This window comes from Sceloporus occidentalis, unplaced genomic scaffold (assembly GCF_023333645.1).
Source record: "Sceloporus occidentalis isolate IW3139 unplaced genomic scaffold, rSceOcc1.0.p SCAF_57, whole genome shotgun sequence".
In the NCBI taxonomy this organism is placed as follows: Eukaryota; Metazoa; Chordata; class Lepidosauria; order Squamata; family Phrynosomatidae; genus Sceloporus; species Sceloporus occidentalis.
Genome location: NW_028317037.1, coordinates 1,195,072 through 1,213,813, shown reverse-complemented (window position 1 = coordinate 1,213,813; position 18,742 = coordinate 1,195,072). Strand labels below are relative to the sequence as shown.

General features: G+C 40.5%; 2 protein-coding genes across 2 annotated transcripts in view; both read right to left on the bottom strand.

Annotated features, from left to right (window-relative positions):
• LOC149287672 (uncharacterized) overlaps nt 1-4,459 on the bottom strand; it is a 36,580-nt gene extending 32,121 nt beyond the window's left edge. The window contains exons 1-2 of the mRNA XM_089492500.1: nt 4,429-4,459; nt 3,117-4,112 (exon numbers count right to left, since the gene is read on the bottom strand). Of these exons, the coding sequence (XP_089348626.1) occupies nt 3,117-4,112; nt 4,429-4,459 (1,027 nt within the window). The remainder of the gene's footprint in view (nt 1-3,116; nt 4,113-4,428) is intronic.
• Nucleotides 1-16,276, bottom strand: part of LOC149287671 (uncharacterized) — a 432,704-nt gene extending 416,428 nt beyond the window's left edge. Inside the window, exons 1-2 of the mRNA XM_089492544.1 lie at nt 16,259-16,276; nt 12,868-12,988 (exon numbers count right to left, since the gene is read on the bottom strand). Of these exons, the coding sequence (XP_089348670.1) occupies nt 12,868-12,988; nt 16,259-16,276 (139 nt within the window). The remainder of the gene's footprint in view (nt 1-12,867; nt 12,989-16,258) is intronic.
• Nucleotides 16,277-18,742: the final 2,466 nt, after the last annotated feature.

The following is an 18,742-nucleotide window of genomic DNA, read 5'->3' as shown; positions in this document are numbered from 1 at the left end:
CATTTTCTCCGTTGTTTCTTCTATCTCTTTAGTTTTCTCTTCCGAATTTTTAATTTTTGATTTAGCTTGATTTACATCTTTCATCATATCATCAACTGATTGAGAGAAATTTTTAATTTGCATTTTAAAGTCTTGTTTCAAATCCACCCTTAAACTCTTAATCTCTTGCTGGAGATTAGCTTGCATATTTTCCATTTTATCATCTATTTTCCTTATTTCCTCCAAAAGTGGATTGAGTTCAGTTGATCCTCTTCTTTGTTGCTGCTGAATCTGTGCTGCTGCAGCAGCTGCAGCTTTTTTCGCAGCTGAAGCCATTATTATTTATAATTGATTTATAATTACTCTTACAGTTTGTAGTTCCACTTATCTCCCTCTTCTTCACACTTCCTCTCAAGTCCAATACATATGAAATAACAACAAAAATATTATGAAGCAGTTCAGGGAGAGAAAAAAAATAAAAAAGAAATAGAGTAGGCAAAAAGCAGCTTCACAAGCAGCTTGAGTAGCTTAAAGTAGCTTAAAGGCTATGTTTCTGTCCCAATTCTCTTACAGTCTCCAATGGCTTCTCAAGTAGCTTTACAAAGTTACCTTTAATTGCCTCTCACTTGCAGTCCGTAGCAGCAACAAAAGGAGATACTGATTGCACCCCGCCCCACGCCTCTGGATGAACTCCCTTGGCGGTTTCATGTGGATGTTGAATAGCATTGGGGATAGGATGGTGCCCTGAGGAACGCTGGATTTAAGATCCCTTTTAGATAGCAACTGTCCCCAAGCATCTCCATCTGGAATCTGCTTGAGAGATAGGACTGGAACCATTGCAATGCATTGCCCCTGATCTCCAGTTCCCTCAGGCGTTCCAGAAGGATGCCATGGTCAATAGGATCAAAAGCCACTGAGAGGTCCAAAACCATCAACAGGGTCGCACTTCCCCTATCAATACTCAAGTGGAGTTGATCTAAGGTGAGCCTAGCAATCGTGACTCCGTATTCCATCCTGAAGCCAGTTTGAAATGGGTCTAGATAATCTGATTCTTCCAAGACTGCTTGGAGTTGAAGAGCAACTGTCCTCTTAATCACCTTGTTTACAAATGGAAGATGGGAGACTGGTCTGTAATTGCTAATGTCCAAGTGATCTAGGGAGGGGCTTTTCAGAAGCGGCCGTACCACCGCTTCTTTTAAGCAAGATAGAAAATAGCCTTCCCTAAGAGATACATTTAAGATATATCTCAGGTGAGTCCTAAGTGCATCTCCTCCTTGAATGGCCAGCCATGAAGGGCAAGGCTTGAGAGGGCAAGTTGTCTTCCTCACACTTGCAAGGAGCTTGTCCACATCCTCGGAACTCAGAGATTCAAAATGATCCAGTATGATCTTATTCACAGAGTCACTGGACACTTCACCTATAGCCTCTGCAATTTGAATCAAATTTTTTTCCTGTTTTTATACTGTCATTTTTTAATCCAGTTTTAGTATTGGGATCGGGGCATAGGGATTGATTTCTCTTGGATTTTATTGTAACCTCAATGTATTTTATTGTTGTAATCTACCCATATGGCAGGCTCCAATAATGTGTTCTGGGAAGTGGATTTCTGGATCAGGTCCCAGATGCTCCCTTCCCCACTTCAGCAGTCCCTTTATGCTTCTCTTACCTTGCTACTTTCCCTCCCTCCCTCCTTGCTTCCTTACTTCTCATCCTTTAGCCTACATCCCTTCAAGGGGGTCCAAGGCCTTTTCAGCATTTTCCCAGAACCGGGATGGGGTTAATCTTTCTGGGGCTGAGGGTTTTTCTGCTGGTCCTCCTTCGCAGAGTTGTTGTCAAGGAAAACCCAGATCTTATGGGCCTCTAAGCCTAGTTTCCAGGTTGCCAGGGGGAAGGGAAGGAGTGCATCAGGGGTTCAGTAGCCTCCCCTTCCTTGCTTCCTTCTTTTGAGGAGATTTTGAAGAGGGTCCAGGAAAGGCAGGCAAGGAAGGCTCTGCTTTGGAAATAGTCTCTCTGTGTATACTGTATATACACACATAGATAGATAGATAGATAGATAGATAGATAGATAGATGTGTGTTTGCCTCTGCTGTTCTTACGGCTGGGAATGTAGCTGAGGACTGAGGAGAGATGAAAGGGTCAGTTTTGTGCAAATTCACAACTTTTGTGTATTAAAGAGTCCAGTGTGTTGAAATAGCAAAGAACTTTATTGAAAACACATAGTCAGGAATTCAGTGTTTAAGCCAGAACTGCCCGCTCCAAACCAAAGAATATATTGAAACCCTAAAACCTAAAACTCCACCTTCTACCAAACCTGGCCCCCACCTACAATTCCCACCATCTATCCCCCACTATTAACCAGTCCCTCTTTGCCATCCTTTTCACACACACAATCTCTCCCTGTCCCAGAAGCTTGCTCCCTTTCTATTACTACTGGTCCCCAACTTTCTTCAGCCAACATCCCACAGATTGTGAATGCTATCATTGCTATTCTAGATAGCTGCAACAAATCCCAGCCCCCCCCCCCCCCCATCTAGCTAACCTATACCATGATCCATAATCCCCAGCCAAATTTAAAACCCAAAGCCATACTAGTAGCAATGAAAACCTAAACTTATGAAAATAGAACATAAACAGACATATGGGACATAAAAACCGAACAAATAAAATCATGAGGGCCTTTTGGTTGGACAGTTAGATATTTTTGTATTCCTTCTTTACAATAATACTGTTTGTTCACTGCTTGGATTTGAGTGGATTCTCTCCTGTGTAGCCTCTCTGGTGATTGAATAGGCCTGACCTCCAAGAAAAGCATTTTCCACACTGCTGGCATTTGTATGGCTTCTCTCCTGTGTGGATTCTCTGGTGTCTCACTAAGTCTCCCTTCAAAGAAAAACATTTCCCACAGTGCTGGCATTTGTATGGCTTCTCTCCTGAGTGGATTCTCTGGTGTTTCATTAGGGTTGACTGCTGAGAAAAACAGTTCCCACAATGCTGGCATTTGTATGGCTTCTCTCCTGAGTGGATTCTCTGGTGTTTCAGTAGGGTTGAATGGCGAGAAAAACAGTTCCCACAATGCTGGCATTTGTATGGCTTCTCTCCTGAGTGGATTCTCTGGTGTGTCACAAGGATTGATTTACGAGAAAAACATTTCCCACAATGCTGGCATTTGTATGGCTTCTCTCCTGAGTGGATTCTCTGGTGTCTCAGTAGGTGGGACTGCCGGGAAAAACAGTTCCCACAATGCTGGCATTTGTATGGCTTCTCTCCTGAGTGGATTCTCTGGTGTGTCAGTAGGGTTGACTGCTGAGAAAAACAGTTCCCACAATGCTGGCATTTGTATGGCTTCTCTCCTGAGTGGATTCTCTGGTGTGTCAGTAGGTGGGACTGCCGAGAAAAACAGTTCCCACAATGCTGGCATTTGTATGGCTTCTCTCCTGAGTGGATTCTCTGGTGTCTCAGTAGGGTTGACTGGTGAGAAAAACAGTTCCCACAATGCTGGCATTTGTATGGCTTCTCTCCTGAGTGGATTCTTTGGTGTTTCAGTAGGGTTGACTTCTGAGAGAAACATTTCCCACAATGCTGGCATTTGTATGGCTTCTCTCCTGAGTGGACTCTCTGATGTGTCACTAGGACTGACTTCAGAGAGAAACATTTCCCACAATGCTGGCATTTGTGTGGTTTCTCTCCTGTGTGGACTCTCTGGTGTGTCAGTAGGGTTGAATGGCGAGAAAAACAGTTCCCACAATGCTGGCATTTGTATGGCTTCTCTCCTGCGTGGATTCTCTGGTGTGTCAGTAGGGTTGACTGGTGAGAAAAACAGTTCCCACAATGCTGGCATTTGTATGGCTTCTCTCCTGCGTGGATTCTCTGGTGTGTCAGTAGGGTTGACTGCTGAGAAAAACAGTTCCCACAACGCTGACATTTGTATGGCTTCTCTCCTGTGTGGACTCTGAGATGCCTGACAAGGACTGACTTGTAAGCAAAATGTTTCCCACAGTGCTGGCATTTATGTGACTTCTTTCTGGTGTGGACTCTCTCATGACTGACAAGTTCTTCTGTAAACAAGGACAATGAGAGACAAGACTGAATCTCAGCATTAAGAGAGGAAGGTTTTACCCCACGTTCACCCTTCCCTATGTGAGATTAAATTAATTTGGGCGCGTTACACACGCACCGATAGTACGTGCTTGGTGCGTACTAGGGTTAGAAAGAGGCATCTATTGTAGATGCCCCTGAACCCGGGCACCACCATTTTGATGTCGTGGATGCGTAGCATCCGGATGTCGCGTGGCGGACGTGATGCCGTGAGTGTGCGACTAGTGCCTCACGGTACCACTTCTACAGTGCTGAAGGAAGCGCCATTTTCGAGCTTCTATTTTGCTGCGTCTGGGAATCGCACGGTTTGGCCACTCCGGTTCCCGGACGCAGCAACTGGCGGCGCCGGCAAACCGCCACTTTCAGGAAGTCTGTAATGCGCCATAGTTGGTGTGAGTGACCCGAGCATAACCCTGTTCTGGATGCCCCAAATCCATATAATAATTGTATCCTTACTCCTAGGAACTAGCAAAGAAGAGATTGTAGGGGAACTGCCATAAGGAAATCAGTGCAAGCAGAGAGTCAGACAGTTGAAAAATATTCCAATAAATATATGTAAAAATACTTTGAAAAGTGGCATCATTTCCTGTGAGACTGCCATAGAGTACAGAGACAGAGCACATGGCATGATGCAAGCTAACTGCAGAGATGCTTCATGCTGTGAGGCACCAGGAAATGACTCACAACCAATACAGTATACAGCTCACATGTGGATTGATGTGGGTTGGAGTGTGTGTACAAGAGATTGTGAAGATGATGAAAGTCAGAGAGGAGAGCTGGTACATAGTTGTTTTATATTGCAACTCAAGCTAAAGAACCTCCAAGGACTTGGAGGAAATCACCTGTGTCTGTGAGTTATTTTTAAGTGTGGAAAGTGGTTAGTGCATTGCCAATGCCTATATCTGGAGATTTGCTTCTGTTCTGGCTGTGTTATTATTGAGCTCTGGGAGTGTTGCCTTCAGACTGTGCTATACTTTGGCTTTGAATGGGACCAGAATTCAGAGCCAAGAAGGACCTGAGAGCCGGTGTGATAATCCTTTTTGGCTGAAGTATTTCCACCATTTAATTCAGTTTCAGACATTTTTTTCCCCACACAAAAAACTTTCTAAAGCAATTTAAGCCTTTTTGAATGCTCGGTTTCTGCCCACAAGCAACAATTTCAGTATAAATATACTGTTGTTCAGCATCAGTCCAGTTGCAGACAGACCCTCTGTTGATTTACATTGCTAAACACCTCTCTACACTCGCCAGCCCCACTTGCCATTGAAGTTACTGTCTTCTCTCCGAGAAGAGAGAAATAAAGTGAGAAGAGAGAAATAAAGAAAGGGATAAGAGGGAAAGAGAAAGTGCTAATAGGCAAAGAGAGGAAAGGACACAAAGGAAGGCTCAAGGAGAAAAAAGTAATCAGGAGACAAAGGGGCTGAATACAGACCATCAAGAAAACAAGAAAGCAGAAGAGGGCGCCACAGGAGGGACATAAAAATTAGTGTAGAAGGCTAATTGGAATATAAGGACCCGGGCTGAAAAGCAAAGGAAAAATGGGATTTAAGTTAATTTCATGGAATGTAAAGAGAATAAGTCAGGAAAGGAAAAGAAGGCATGTAATGCATTACTTGGAGAAAAATAATTTTGATTTACTATGTTTACAGGAAACTAAAATGAAAGATGGGGACATAAAATATTTACGTAATAGGAAACTGGGAACTTTATTTTGTGCAACAGTAAATAAAAGGAAAAGGGGCGTTGCTATTTTTGTAAATAAAAGATATGAAGCAAAACTTGTGAAAAAAGATAAAGATGGTAGATTGCTTTGTGTAGAAATGCTACTGGATAATGTGAAATATGTGATATGTAATGTTTATGCCCCACTAGAAAGGAAAGAAATGTTTTATAAAAATTTGACAGAGAATATAAGGGAATTTGAAAACGACAACTTAATTATAACTGGGGACTTTAATGGCGTGATAAACCCTTTGAGGGACAGAAAATCCCAGGAAAAAAACAAACCAACAATTCCAAGGAAAGCTGCCTAAAAGTTTCTTTAATATGAAGGAGGAATTTAATTTGATAGATGTTTGGACACATTGCAATGGGGATAAAGAAGGGTTTACTTTTTATTCGGATGCACACAAGTCCCTATCAAGACTAGACTTAGTGTTGCTTACAAAAACAGTGGCAACTAAGGTAAAAAAATGGAAATATGGCCAAGGACTTTTTCTGACCATAATATGATAGAACTGGAATTAAATGAGAAATGGAATAGAAATAAAGGTTGGGGATTAAATGAGGATATTCTGGAGGATGAAGATTTTGTAAATAGGGTTAAAAAGAGTTGAAGTTTTTCTTTGAGACAAATAGTGGAAAGGAGAATAAAATGAAAGTAGTGTGGGATACAAGCAAGGCGTTTGTAAGAGGATTATTTATACAAAGAATGATGGAAATTAAAAGGAAAGAAAGACAAAAGGAGGAAAAAATTAGAAATGAGCTTAAAATGAAAGAACAAGAGCTACAACAAGTAAAGAAAAATAAAAAATTAGTAAATGAAATCAAGATTTTGAAAGGACAATTGGAAAGAAAAATAACAGAGGAGATTGCCGTTAACTTAAAAAAATTAAACAAAATCAATTTGAAAACGCAAATAAAATAAGTAGGTGGATGGCTAATAGATTAAAGAACGAGAGAGAGAAAAAGATGATAACGCAAATTAATCAAAATAACATAATTATAACGGAACAGGAGAAAATTAAGAATGCCTTTGTTTCATACTTTAAAAAATTATTTGAGGAACAGGAAGGGAGTGTACCTGTTGAGAAACAGATAACAGAACTGCATGAACACAATGAAATAAGAATAAATTTGGATCAGAAGGAGAAATTAAACGCGGAAATAACATCAGATGAAATAAAAAACGCAAAAGCCTCTGGGATAGATGGGCTTACGTCAAAATGCTATAAAGTTTTTGAAACAGAACTACAAGAACCTTTAAAGAAAACATACAATTTAATTCAAACAGAGGAGAAACCAGAAACATGGGGAAAAACTTTAATATCTTTGATACCAAAAGAAGGTAAAGATGAAAAATTAATGAGTAACTATGAGCCAATCTCCTTAATGAATAACGATTATAAGATTTGGGCGTTTATTATGGCAAATAGACTTAAGATAATATTGAATGATATAATAAAAAAGGATCAGAATGGTTTCCTGCCTAGGAGGAAGATTAAAAATAATATAAGAACTATAATAAGAACTGGACTATTATAACATGCATAATAAAAAAAGGCGGCACTGTTGTTTGTCGACGCGGAAAAAGTGTTCGATAGTATCAGTTGGAAATTTATGTTTAATTTATTAAAGGTAATGGATTTAGGGGAAAACTTTATTAAATGTGTGGAGGAAATATATAAAAAGCAAACAGCATGCTTAATAGTTAATGGAGAACTAACGGAGGAATTTACTATAAGATGGGGGACAAGACAAGGATGTCCGCTGTCACCCTTACTGTTTATAATAGTATTGGAATATATGTTGAATAAGATAAGGAAAAATCAGAGAATAAGAGGAATTAAAGTAAGAAGAGAAGAAACTAAAGTACAAGCTTATGCGGATCATTTGGTGGTAATCCTTGAAGATCCGATAGTAAATATTTAAAGTCTGTTATTTGAATTAAATTGGTTTGGAAAATTATCAGGATTTAAAGTAAATAAAGGTAAATCGGTGATAATAGCTAAAAATATGAATAAAGAGGAAAAAGAAATGTTAAAGAAAAAACAGGATTTGAAATATTGAACAAGGTAAAATATTTAGGAATCTGGATTTCAAATAACAGTATGAATCTTTTTGATAATAACTATAAGGCAATGTTGAATAGATTGAGTAGATGGGCAAAACTAAATTTGTCTATCCTAGGTAAGATTAATGCAATAAAAATGTCCATCCTACCAAAGATTTTGTTTATCTTTATGAATTTACCAACAACTATTAATAATAAAATTATAGATCAGTGGAATAGGGAATTTAAAAAATGTATTTGGAAGGGAGGTAAGGCGAGAATTAGGTGGAATAATATAAAGGAGAAGAAAGAGAACGGGGGATGTGCCATGCCAGATATTAAAACATATAGTTGGGCGTGTGATATGCTCTGGCTGGAGGATTGGATTAAGCTAAAAGATAAAAGTATATTAAATTTGGAAGGAGCAATTCTTTGTTTTGGCTGGCACGGACAGCTCTGGTATAATAAAGCTTTAGTACATCAAGATTTTTACTACAATCCAATTTGGAGGGTATTAATAGAGACATGGAATACAATTAAAGCCAAATTTTACTTTAAAATACCAGGATGGGTGTCAACTCATGAAGCCTTTGCTAATAGATGGGATGTACAAAATACTTGGTTAAGATATGATGATGTAGTAAAGATAATGAAAAACAGGAGATGAGTATAAAAACTAGAGAACTAATTAAAGAAGGTAAAGAAATAAACTGGTACAGTTACCATCAAATACCATCAAAGAAGATATAAAAACAACGGGAATTGAATTAAAACCAGTAGAGTTGGACAAAATAATAATGGAGGACGGAGGAAAGAAAATAAAAAAAAATTACAATTTGTTTAGAGAAAGAGAGTTAGAAAGAGAGCCAATAAAACAATATATGATTGATTGTGCGAAAGATCTTGGGCATGAGATACCACTAGAAGCGTGGGAAAAATCTTGGAGGAAAACAAATTCATTTACTAGGTGCCAAGATCTTAAAGAAATTTTTTTAAAGATCAGTAATAGGTGGTACTACACGCCTGCTAGGCTAAAGAAGATGTTTAAAACTGAAGGAGACATTTGCTGGAATTCCCAAAAGGAAAAGGGAACAATGATCCACATGTGGTGGAAATGCGAAAGAGTTAAAAGTTTCTGGGAGGACATACATAAAACAATACAACAAATATAAAATACAAGAAAAAACCAGAGATTTATCTGTTGAATATGACACATTATTTGAGGGCAGAGGATGAGAATAAACTGAGGAGAAATATGTTATATATGATAACTCTTGTCAGGATGGTTATTGCAAAATACTGGAAAGCAAATGTAGAGTTACAAATAGACGAATGGTTATTAAAATTAAACGATATTAGAAAGTTAGATATACTCTCATGTAAACTTGAAGATAAGAAGAAAGATAAATTGGAAAAAGAATGGGGACAAATATTGCTGTTTTTGGAAAAAAGATGGCGTCTGCACAAAAACCTGGTTGATTATGTGAATATAGAAATAGATAGTTATATAACTGGACCAGGATGTGAATATATACTAGTTAAACAAGGTTAAAATGTATGATGAGATAATTTTTGGAGAATATGTATGGATATACAACCAGTATATAACCGATGGGAAAAGTGATAACAGGATTCTGTTTTATATACCATAAGTAGGAAATAATAATAATAATAATAATAATAATAATAATAATAATAATAATGACTTTATTTCTAGCCCGCCTTTCCAAAGATCAAGGCGGGTTACAGCACTTAGACCATCCAACAGTACAATCCATAAAATACAATAAAAGCATCAATCAATATAACATCAGTTAAAACATACTACAATAAAAATAACTGTCCAAACTAGCACAATAGTGCAACAGTGAGGGGAGAGAAGGGGTTATCTCGAGGGTATTAGGGGTATGCCTGTTGGAAAAGGTGTGTTTTGAGCCCCTTTTTAAATTGGTCCAGAGAGGCGGCCGTTTAATATTTGTTTTTTTGGAGGGGAAATGGGTTGTATATGGAAAAATTGCAAGAAGCAAAAGAAGACAAATAAGCAACACAAAAGAAGATTTGTAAAGACAGGAAGTAAAGATACGAAGAACAAATGGTGATGTAAATAAATAAATATAAGGTTCACCATCATTGATCTAGGTAATGTATTACCATTAGCAAAGCCTCACACTATTCACCACTCCCACCTTTGTTACCTAGTTTGTGTGTGTGTGTGCGCGCACGCGCGTGAACACATATATGTATGTGTGTGTGTGTTTTACTTTCCCCCTAAATAAAACACAAAAACCTATTTGAAATGCCTCTGGAGTTCTGTGTGTTTCCCAGCCTGGTATAGTTGGGATGAATCCTGAGGTCACTGTTGCCCTAATCTCTCCTTTGAGCTAAGTATGAATTTTCCCTAAAATCATAGCACAATGATGGCGATTTGGGACACTTGGAGGGCAGGAAGAGTAAGTGGAGACGAAGGGGGCTGGGCAGCCCCCCTGCCACCCTCCCCACGGACCTTTCCCTGCCTTCCAAGTGCCCGTTTGGGACACTTGGAGGGCAGGAAGGTTAAGTGGGGAGGAAGGGGGTTGGGCAGCCCCCCTGCCTCCCTCCCCACAGACCTTTCTCTGCCCTCCAAGTGCCCCATTTGGGATACTTGGAGGGCAGGAAGGATAAGTGGGGAGGAAGGGGGCTGGGCAAAGGGCCACTTCTGGCACGTGTGGCATAGGTTCATCATCACTGTCATAGCACTTGTGAGTGTCCTCCCCAGACTCCAGCATTTCGAGTGACAAAGAGCCTCTGGAATCAACCATGGAGCTAAGCAAGCTCAGGTTGGAAAAGAAACATTAGAGCAAAAGGAATTTATGTGTTGCCATTTCCTCTCTTCATATGCATTGCTCATAATTGCTAAATGGAACCCTTAAATATGTCTGAAAACAAGGGTCTGAGCCGGTTCTCACCTGTTCAGTTCTTAAAATCTGTCAGGTTGGTGGCTTCCTCCCAATCCCCAAGGCCTCCCTCCTGGCCCTTCCCAGAGGTCCCTTCCTCTCCGCACAGAGCTAGGAGATCCTGGCTTTGCTCCTGCCTTCCCCTCCTGGCTCCCAGAGGCCTGATCCCCTTCCCTTTCTCCCTCCGCTCTCCAACCTTCCCTCTTGCCCATCTGCACTGCTTCAGCATTTCACCTTCACCATCTCTTCCCTGCCTTTCTGTTTTTCACATTCCCTCCTTCTCTCTATCACAGACACACACCCAGAGAGTGTGATGCATAAAAGGGACACTTTGAGGCCCATTTGTTCAGAATGGATGGATAATCAATACACAAGTGATTCATTGGGAAAGGCAGAGCAAGGGGGCTGGGAACTGGACTCGAATTTTGGTGAGGATCAAGCACCAGAGACCAGCCTTAAAACAGCCTAAAGACATCTCTAAGACAGGGATGGACAACTGGCACATGGGGGGGGGGTCATATTGGCTCTCAGGGGATCTCAGGGGCACCCCCACATTGTATTGCCTAAAAATATGGAATAATGTTTTGCCCCTCAGTATCCCATTGCATCCCTTTGGGGAAGTGGAGGCCGTTTTACCACTGTTGAGCCCTCTCTGATCCATTGCATGGCCAAGGGAGATATTTTCCCCAAGAACCATCTCCAGAGCCTCAAAAGGATGGAAGAGGGACCAAAAAGGGTAGGAACCTTGCTGAGCAATATGCTAAGTACCATTTGGGTGAGGAAAGCATTAATCTCCATGCTTCCTTCCCACAAAATCCTAAATTTCAGAATTAAAAAGTCCTTTGCTTGAACCAAAGGGTTTATTGAGAAACTCTGGCAGAAGCATCCATTAACACGTCTAAGCAGTCTCTGAAGAGTCGAAATCTTTTCCCTCTGTCGTTCTCTATCTCCACACTCCTCCCTTTCCTCCCCCTTCATCCCCTAACCAACCCAGCTGCCAAGGTACCTCTTGCCTTCTTCTTCCACTGTTCTCATACGTCTCTCCTCCTGAGGCATGCCTGCCACCCAAATCTCACAAACCAGTCAGTTAATAGCCTCCACAACAGATTCCCTTCCTCCAAGCTGTTCTAGGCCCCATTATACTTACCAACAACTTAAAACTACTAACATTCAAACTACTAACAATTCCCCCCTAAACCGCAATACCATTGTGGATGAACCACAGAAGCTGGTTCTGACAATTGGCAGTTTACGATGGGGTATTAAGAATCCTTATAAAGTGTAGAGCAATAGTACCTCACTAAACCACAAATTCAAATAATCTACAGGATGTTGTTATCTCAATTAAACTACACTTGAAAGGGATCTAGGACTCCCAGTAGACCACAAGTTGAACATGGACCAACAGTGTGATGCGGCAGTTAAAAAGGCCAATGTCATTCTAGGCTGCATCAATATGAGTATAGTTTCTTGATCAAGGGAAGTAATAGTGCCACTCTCTTCTGCTTTGGTCAGGCCTCCCTTGGAATAATCCTGTGTCCAGTTCTGGGCACCACAATTCAAAAGTATGTTGAAAAGTTTGAACATGCCGAGAGGAGAGCAACCAAAGTGGTGAAGGATCTGGAAACCATCAAGCCCTATGAGGAATGGCTTAGAGAACTGGGTACGTTTAGCCTGGAGAAAAGAAAGTTAAGAGTGGATATGATATCCATGTTTAAATATTGGAAAGGGTCGTATTGATGATGCAGCAAGCTTGCTTTCTGCTGCTACAGAAAAAAGGAGACACCACAATGGATGCAAGCTGCAGGGAAAGAGGTTCCACCGAAATATTAGGAGGAATTTTGGGACAGTGCAATATACTCCCTTAGAGCTTGGTGGAGTCCTCTTCTTTGGAGTTCTTTAAACAGAGGCTGGATGGTGCTTGGAATGTATATTCCTGCATGGCAGAAGTGGGTTGAACTAGATGGCTCTTGTGGTCTATTCCAATGCTATGATTTTGTAATTCTAGTGGAATCATAGCACCATGATAATTTAGGATAAAAGGGACCTCAGTCTTCATAGAAAGGAGAATGGATTACGGTTCCTTACCCACAGAGGCCACATTCTGATAATTCTCCATCATGACATAACTGTACATCATTCTCTGTTTCTTCGTTAACAGTTTCCATTCCTCCTCAGTGAAATATACTGCCACATCCGCAAAGGTCACCTGCAACAGAAAATAGCCCTCATCCAGAGAGTGACTAAGCAAAAGGGGAGGAAAGCACATGGTGCATCCAAATATTATTTCTTCATTTTACAATTCAGTCCAGGAAATAAACTTTAAATTCTGTCAGCAAGAAAAAAAAAACTACTGCCTTCGAGATCCAGTTTGTCTCGAATCCTTTCAATATAATATACAATATAATAAACAATATAATTTAGGCCATGGTTGGGATATAGAGGATGGATTAGGATACTCACTATCCCAACACATACAGTATATTAAGCCACCAAACAATTAGTGCATTTAGACATTTCTTGCCACATTTCAGAGGCAAAAGTTAATTTTAAACAACTGTTCTGGGGAGCACTGTGGGCTTGAGGGCCACTGGGCCCACCCCATATTTAGACCCAGAGATGTTCTCCCATATCCCCCAACACTTCACAGATGGGAAAAGAAAGACACATATGGAAAAGAACACCAAAAGGTGGTCAAGATGGCCAAAGTTGTTTATGAGGAAGATCACACAAGCTACGAAGTGCACAGCAGTTTCTTTTGCTTCAGCCTCCTGGGAAGGGCAATATCCTGCCTCTTTCTTTCCTCTCCTCTCCCCACTTTTGAGTTGATGGGGTGCAAACTCAATGGCACTCAGGAACTGAAGTGAGCTGAGAAGGGCGAAAGTAGGAGGATAAGAGAGCAACCGGGACATTTTTAAAAGCCCCTGAAAAAGTGGGGTGACAGAAGATTAACCAGGACTGTCTCTGCTAAATTGGGAGGGTATGTTCTCCACTTGCTTTCAAGAGCTGTCCCAGCAGTGACACAGATGAAACTAATAGTCAAGAACCTCGACTCACCAAAGAGTTCTTGTACTTCTGCATCCTCTTTCTCTGGGAGCCCAACTCCCTCCGCTTGGCCTCTGTGTCGGCCATCAGGTGGGCAGGGGTCCTGGTGGTCTTGCTCTTGAGTCACTTCCAGCAAAAGGTGCCCCAAAGCTGTGTCCAAGGGGGCCGAGATGAAGTTCCTGAGAAAAGAGACCAGAGATTCAAAAAAGGACGCAAATTGGATCTCCTATAAAGAATAAATGCAAATAGATAGAACTGGTTATAGAATAAAGACATGAGAAAAGCCTAATGATCAGGGTTATGATCTTTCATGGTTCTTTAATAGACAATTAAGAGAGCTCTTCTTAATGGAAAAAAAAACAATACGGTATTTGCAAATCAGACTCTGATCTAGAACAGGAAATAATGTTGAACAAAGATGCCTTGTTAGCAAGACTTTATAATTGTATTCTTAAAATCTATACAGAAGAAGAAGTTATTAAAGAAAATGTGATCAGATGGTCTCAAAACTTTGGTTTTGCAATTGAATTAGACCCTTGGGAATACACTTGGAAAAACAGACTGAACTATACTTGCAGCCAAAACATCAAAGAGCGTTATTATAAAACATTTTTGATGGTATTTAACACCAGAGAGAATAAGAAAGATGTATAAGAATTGCAGAAATTTGTGTTGGAAATGTGAAAAGGAGCAGGGCTCAATCTATCAAATGTGGTGGACTTTGGGAAAGAGATACAACTTTGGAAGTTGATTTATTTTGAAATTAAGAAAGTTGTATCTATATCTTTTAAATTCTCACCTGAACTTTTTTGCTTAATATAATAGAACAATCCATAGGAAAAACACATGGTAAAATATTATTTTATATGTTGTCATCTGCAAGAATAGTGTTTGCTCAGAGACGGAAAACTAAATAAATACCTTCAAAAGAAGACTGGATATTTAAGCTTCTGGACATGATGGAAATGGACAAACTCTCAAGAGGAATTAGAAAGGAGCGTCAAATTTATATAAAGGAGACTGGAATAATATAATTGAATATCTCCAGAAGCATGGAGGGAAAATGCTACTTTAGGGATAGAACTAATTTAAGTTGAAGTATTTTAATTTATTCAAAGAAATATAACAGCTGTAAAATAGAAGTATGTTGGGAGGTTAAAAGCCCAATGATATTTAGTTTAATCTAATGAGAGCGATTTTGTATCAACTGTTTTACAATATAAATGAGGATTGAAAGAGAAAATAAATGATTCATAAGGATAAGTAGAACAATATATATTTGCTTTTTACTTATTAACAGATAATTAAGAAATGAACGAGATAGAAATAAAAGTTAGTCTGGTAGTTTGGAAGCAGCGGATGGTAAATGCGAGTAATAGGTTTGTCTTTAACGCTCAGTGCTATGGAATCCTGGGATTTTGCCTTTGGACACTTAGCCTTCTCTGCCAGAGAGCTCTGATGCCACAATGAACTACAAGTCCCAGGATTCCACAGGATGGAGCCAGGAGAGTTAAAACAGTTTTGAACTGGATTATTTCTGCAGTGCAGATACAGCTTGAGTCGGTTGTAAAAGGGCAAAAGACCCAAGTCTTGGTTTTACCTTCCTAATAATGGTTTTCCTTTAAAAGAAATAAGCAGTTTGCTTTTCTGTCTAATCCTTATTTTTGTTGTTCTTGTTTGTTTCTGTGTTTATTTGGGAATAATATGAGTTATTCTGGTCTGCCTCCTTCCTTCTTCCCTGAAAGTCTCTTAATAAGGAAACTGGGGAGACTTTTAAAACCTCCCAAAGGAGCTACTTTTGGCCTTTTTGGGGGACAAGCCTCCTCTTAGAAGCCAAAGACCGATGTTTGTCAAGAAGAAGAATAAGGCTTGTATTAAAACTATGCTTCCCATTTCTGACCCCTTTTAAAACCCTTGTTCCCCAGAAGGAGCAGAGCTGTGTAATAAGAAAACCCTCTCAGAAAAGAGACACACTTCCTTCCTTTTGGCCCCAGGAGCCTGGCCTCCTTCTGACTCTGGAGCCTCAGGAGAGAAAGAGAAGCCTCTGTTCAACTGAGGACTCAGAGAAGGTTCCGGAACATTATTCCCCACAGTCACAAGAAGAACACAAAATGGGTGCTGGAAAACAAAATGGCCGCCTCTGCCTCAGCACTTGGCAGTTTGAGGCCTTCAGGGAACCCAAAAGGGAGGACAAAACGGCCCCAAACAGGATTTCCAAAGCTTAACAACACCTAAAATGCCAAACCAAAAGAACATTCCCAGAGTTCCATAGCACTGAGTCATGGCCATTACAGTGGTGCAGAGCATGAACGCCCAGTGATGGTGGCATTAATGATGATTAAGGTCTGGCGGCAGCTCTATCCTCCCCCCCACAGCCTGATATCATCATCATCATCAACAACAACAACAACAACAACAACAACATCATCATCACCACCACCACCAGCACCATTGCTACTGTGTGAGAGCCACCATTAAAAGCATTGAAATGCCCTTTGGGGAGTCCCACTCTCCCTCCTTCAGAGAGAGTGGGCCATGCCTAGAAGGACTGCTGGGTCTCCTTCCTCCCCTCCTTAATGGCAGTGGCCAAAGGAAAGCAGCAGCAGTAGAACCAAGCCAGGCCCAGCCAGACCTCAGGGCAGCAGTGAAGCCTAGTGGGTCCAGGCCTTGTCTCTCTGCTGTTGCTTCACTCCTCTCTCTCTCTCTCCTTCCTCCTGTCTGTCTGTCTCCTCCTTCTCCCTCTAAAAGTCTGCTCCTTGCTCTCTCTTCTGCGCACAGAGCTAAATAGAGAAGCAGAAGGTCCGCCTCTTTTTGAGGCTGGCCAATGGGGGCAGAGCAGCTGGAAGACCCCGCCCCCTGCCCCAGACTCACATTTTGTGTTCCAGAGGCCATTTTGTGCTGCTTGTGATTGTGGGGAACAATGTTCTGGAACCTTCTCTGAAGCCTCAGTTGAACAGAGGCTTCTCTTTCTCTCCTGAGGCTCCAGAGAGAGAAGGAGGCCAGGCTCCTTGGGCCAAAAGGAAGGAAGTGTGTCTTTTGTGTCTCTTTTCTGAGAGGGTTTTCTTATTACACAGCTCTGCTCCTTCTGGGGAACATGGGTTTTAAAAGGGATCAGAAATGGGGAGCATAGTTTTAATACAAGCCTTATTCTTCTTCTTCACAAACTTTCGTTCCGGACCCCCCCCCCCCCCCCGCGTATACCAAAATCCTCTCAAGTCCATGTGCACCAACATTGGGGACAAAAGTCCCTCTCCTCCCCTCCCCATCTTTTCCCCTCCTTTTCCCCAAGAGGCCTCCAGCACTTCTGTGGAGGTGGCAGTGATTGCGGCAGTGGCAGCGAAGAGGAGGCGGAGGAGCAGCGCCAGAGGCCTCCTCTCCACCTCAGCCTGCACGCAAAATAGAAATGGAAGAATGGCAAAACGCCTGGAATAGAACAAATACATTTACAGTAGCGCAGGATCTAAAAGGGAATCACATGAAAATAATGAACAGGTGATATTACACCCCATGGAAGCTAAAAAACCCTTATAAATTAGCACAGGGGAATTGTTGGGGTGTGATTGTAAAAAGGGAAACATCTATCATATATGGTGGCATTGCAGGGAAATTCAGACATTTTGGAAGAAAGGACATGACTCAATACAGCAGATATTGGGAATAAAATTCCCAATGAGCCCTAAGTTGTACTTACTCAATATAACTTCAATTTTAAGCCCACCGGATGAAAGACAATATTGGAGGATTATATTATATCTTGTAACAGCAGCTAGAATTGAAATAGCAAAGTTATGGAAGTCAGATGAGACTCCAAGATGGGAAAACTGGATGCAGAGAGTTAATGATTACAGGGAACGGGACAAACTCTCTTGTAGGGCCCAGAATTACGATATGGAAAAAGAGAAGAGGAATGGAAAAAGGATGGAACTTAAATCTGAAGGACATTGAGGTCTGAATTAACTGGAATTGAACCTACAAAGTCTGTTCTTCCAAAATTGGTTTAAATGTGTATTTTTATTTCTTGATTAATTATGGGTCAGTAGAAGAAAGTTTGAGTCTCCTGCTTAAAGTAAAGCATGATAAAGAAGGAATCATAATATTCTTAAAGATCCTTAAATTTCATTCTCCCAAATCCACTGAGAACAGTAAAAAGAGAGGACTTTGATTAGTCCTCCACTAGCGACAAGTTTAATTCCCATTCTTTTCCCCACTTTATCAAAACGTTCTTCCACTCCTCCTTTCTTCTGCCTTTATCATGATTTTGGCTTATTTATGATAGTCTACCCAATTCCTTGGACTCATTTACTTTCAGCATCCAGTTTCCCCAAGTTGATCTCTTATCAGATTTCCATAATTTAGCTATTTCTGTTCTAGATGCCAAAACAAAATAAAGTAAAATTCTCCAAATTTTGTTTTCTTCTTTTGAATTTAGTACCGAAGTTATATTCAAAAGATACAACTTTGGGTTCATTGGGAATTTAATTTCGAGTATCTGTTGAATGGATTCATGAATCATTTCCCAAAATTTCTGAATTTCCTCACAACCCCACCACTAATAATAATAATAATAATAAATTTTATTTATATACCACTTTTCCATAAAGATCAAAGCGATTTACACTGAGTGGTAAAGGGCACCCTTTTTGCTTTTACATCTCCAACAGTTTCCGTCCGATATTCTATAGACTTTTTTTCATTTTCCAGGGAGTAAAGTACCATCTATTCAAGTTATATGTCTTTTAATACAATAAAGATTTAAAAAAGAAACCTTCTGGGTGACCTTGGGGAAGTCGCACTCTCTCAGCCTCAAGGGAAGGCAATGGCAAAGCTCCTCTGAACAAATCTTGCCAAGAACAACCCAGGATAGCGTCGCCATAAGTCCGAAACCACTTCAAGACACACAACAAAAACAATGGTTGTT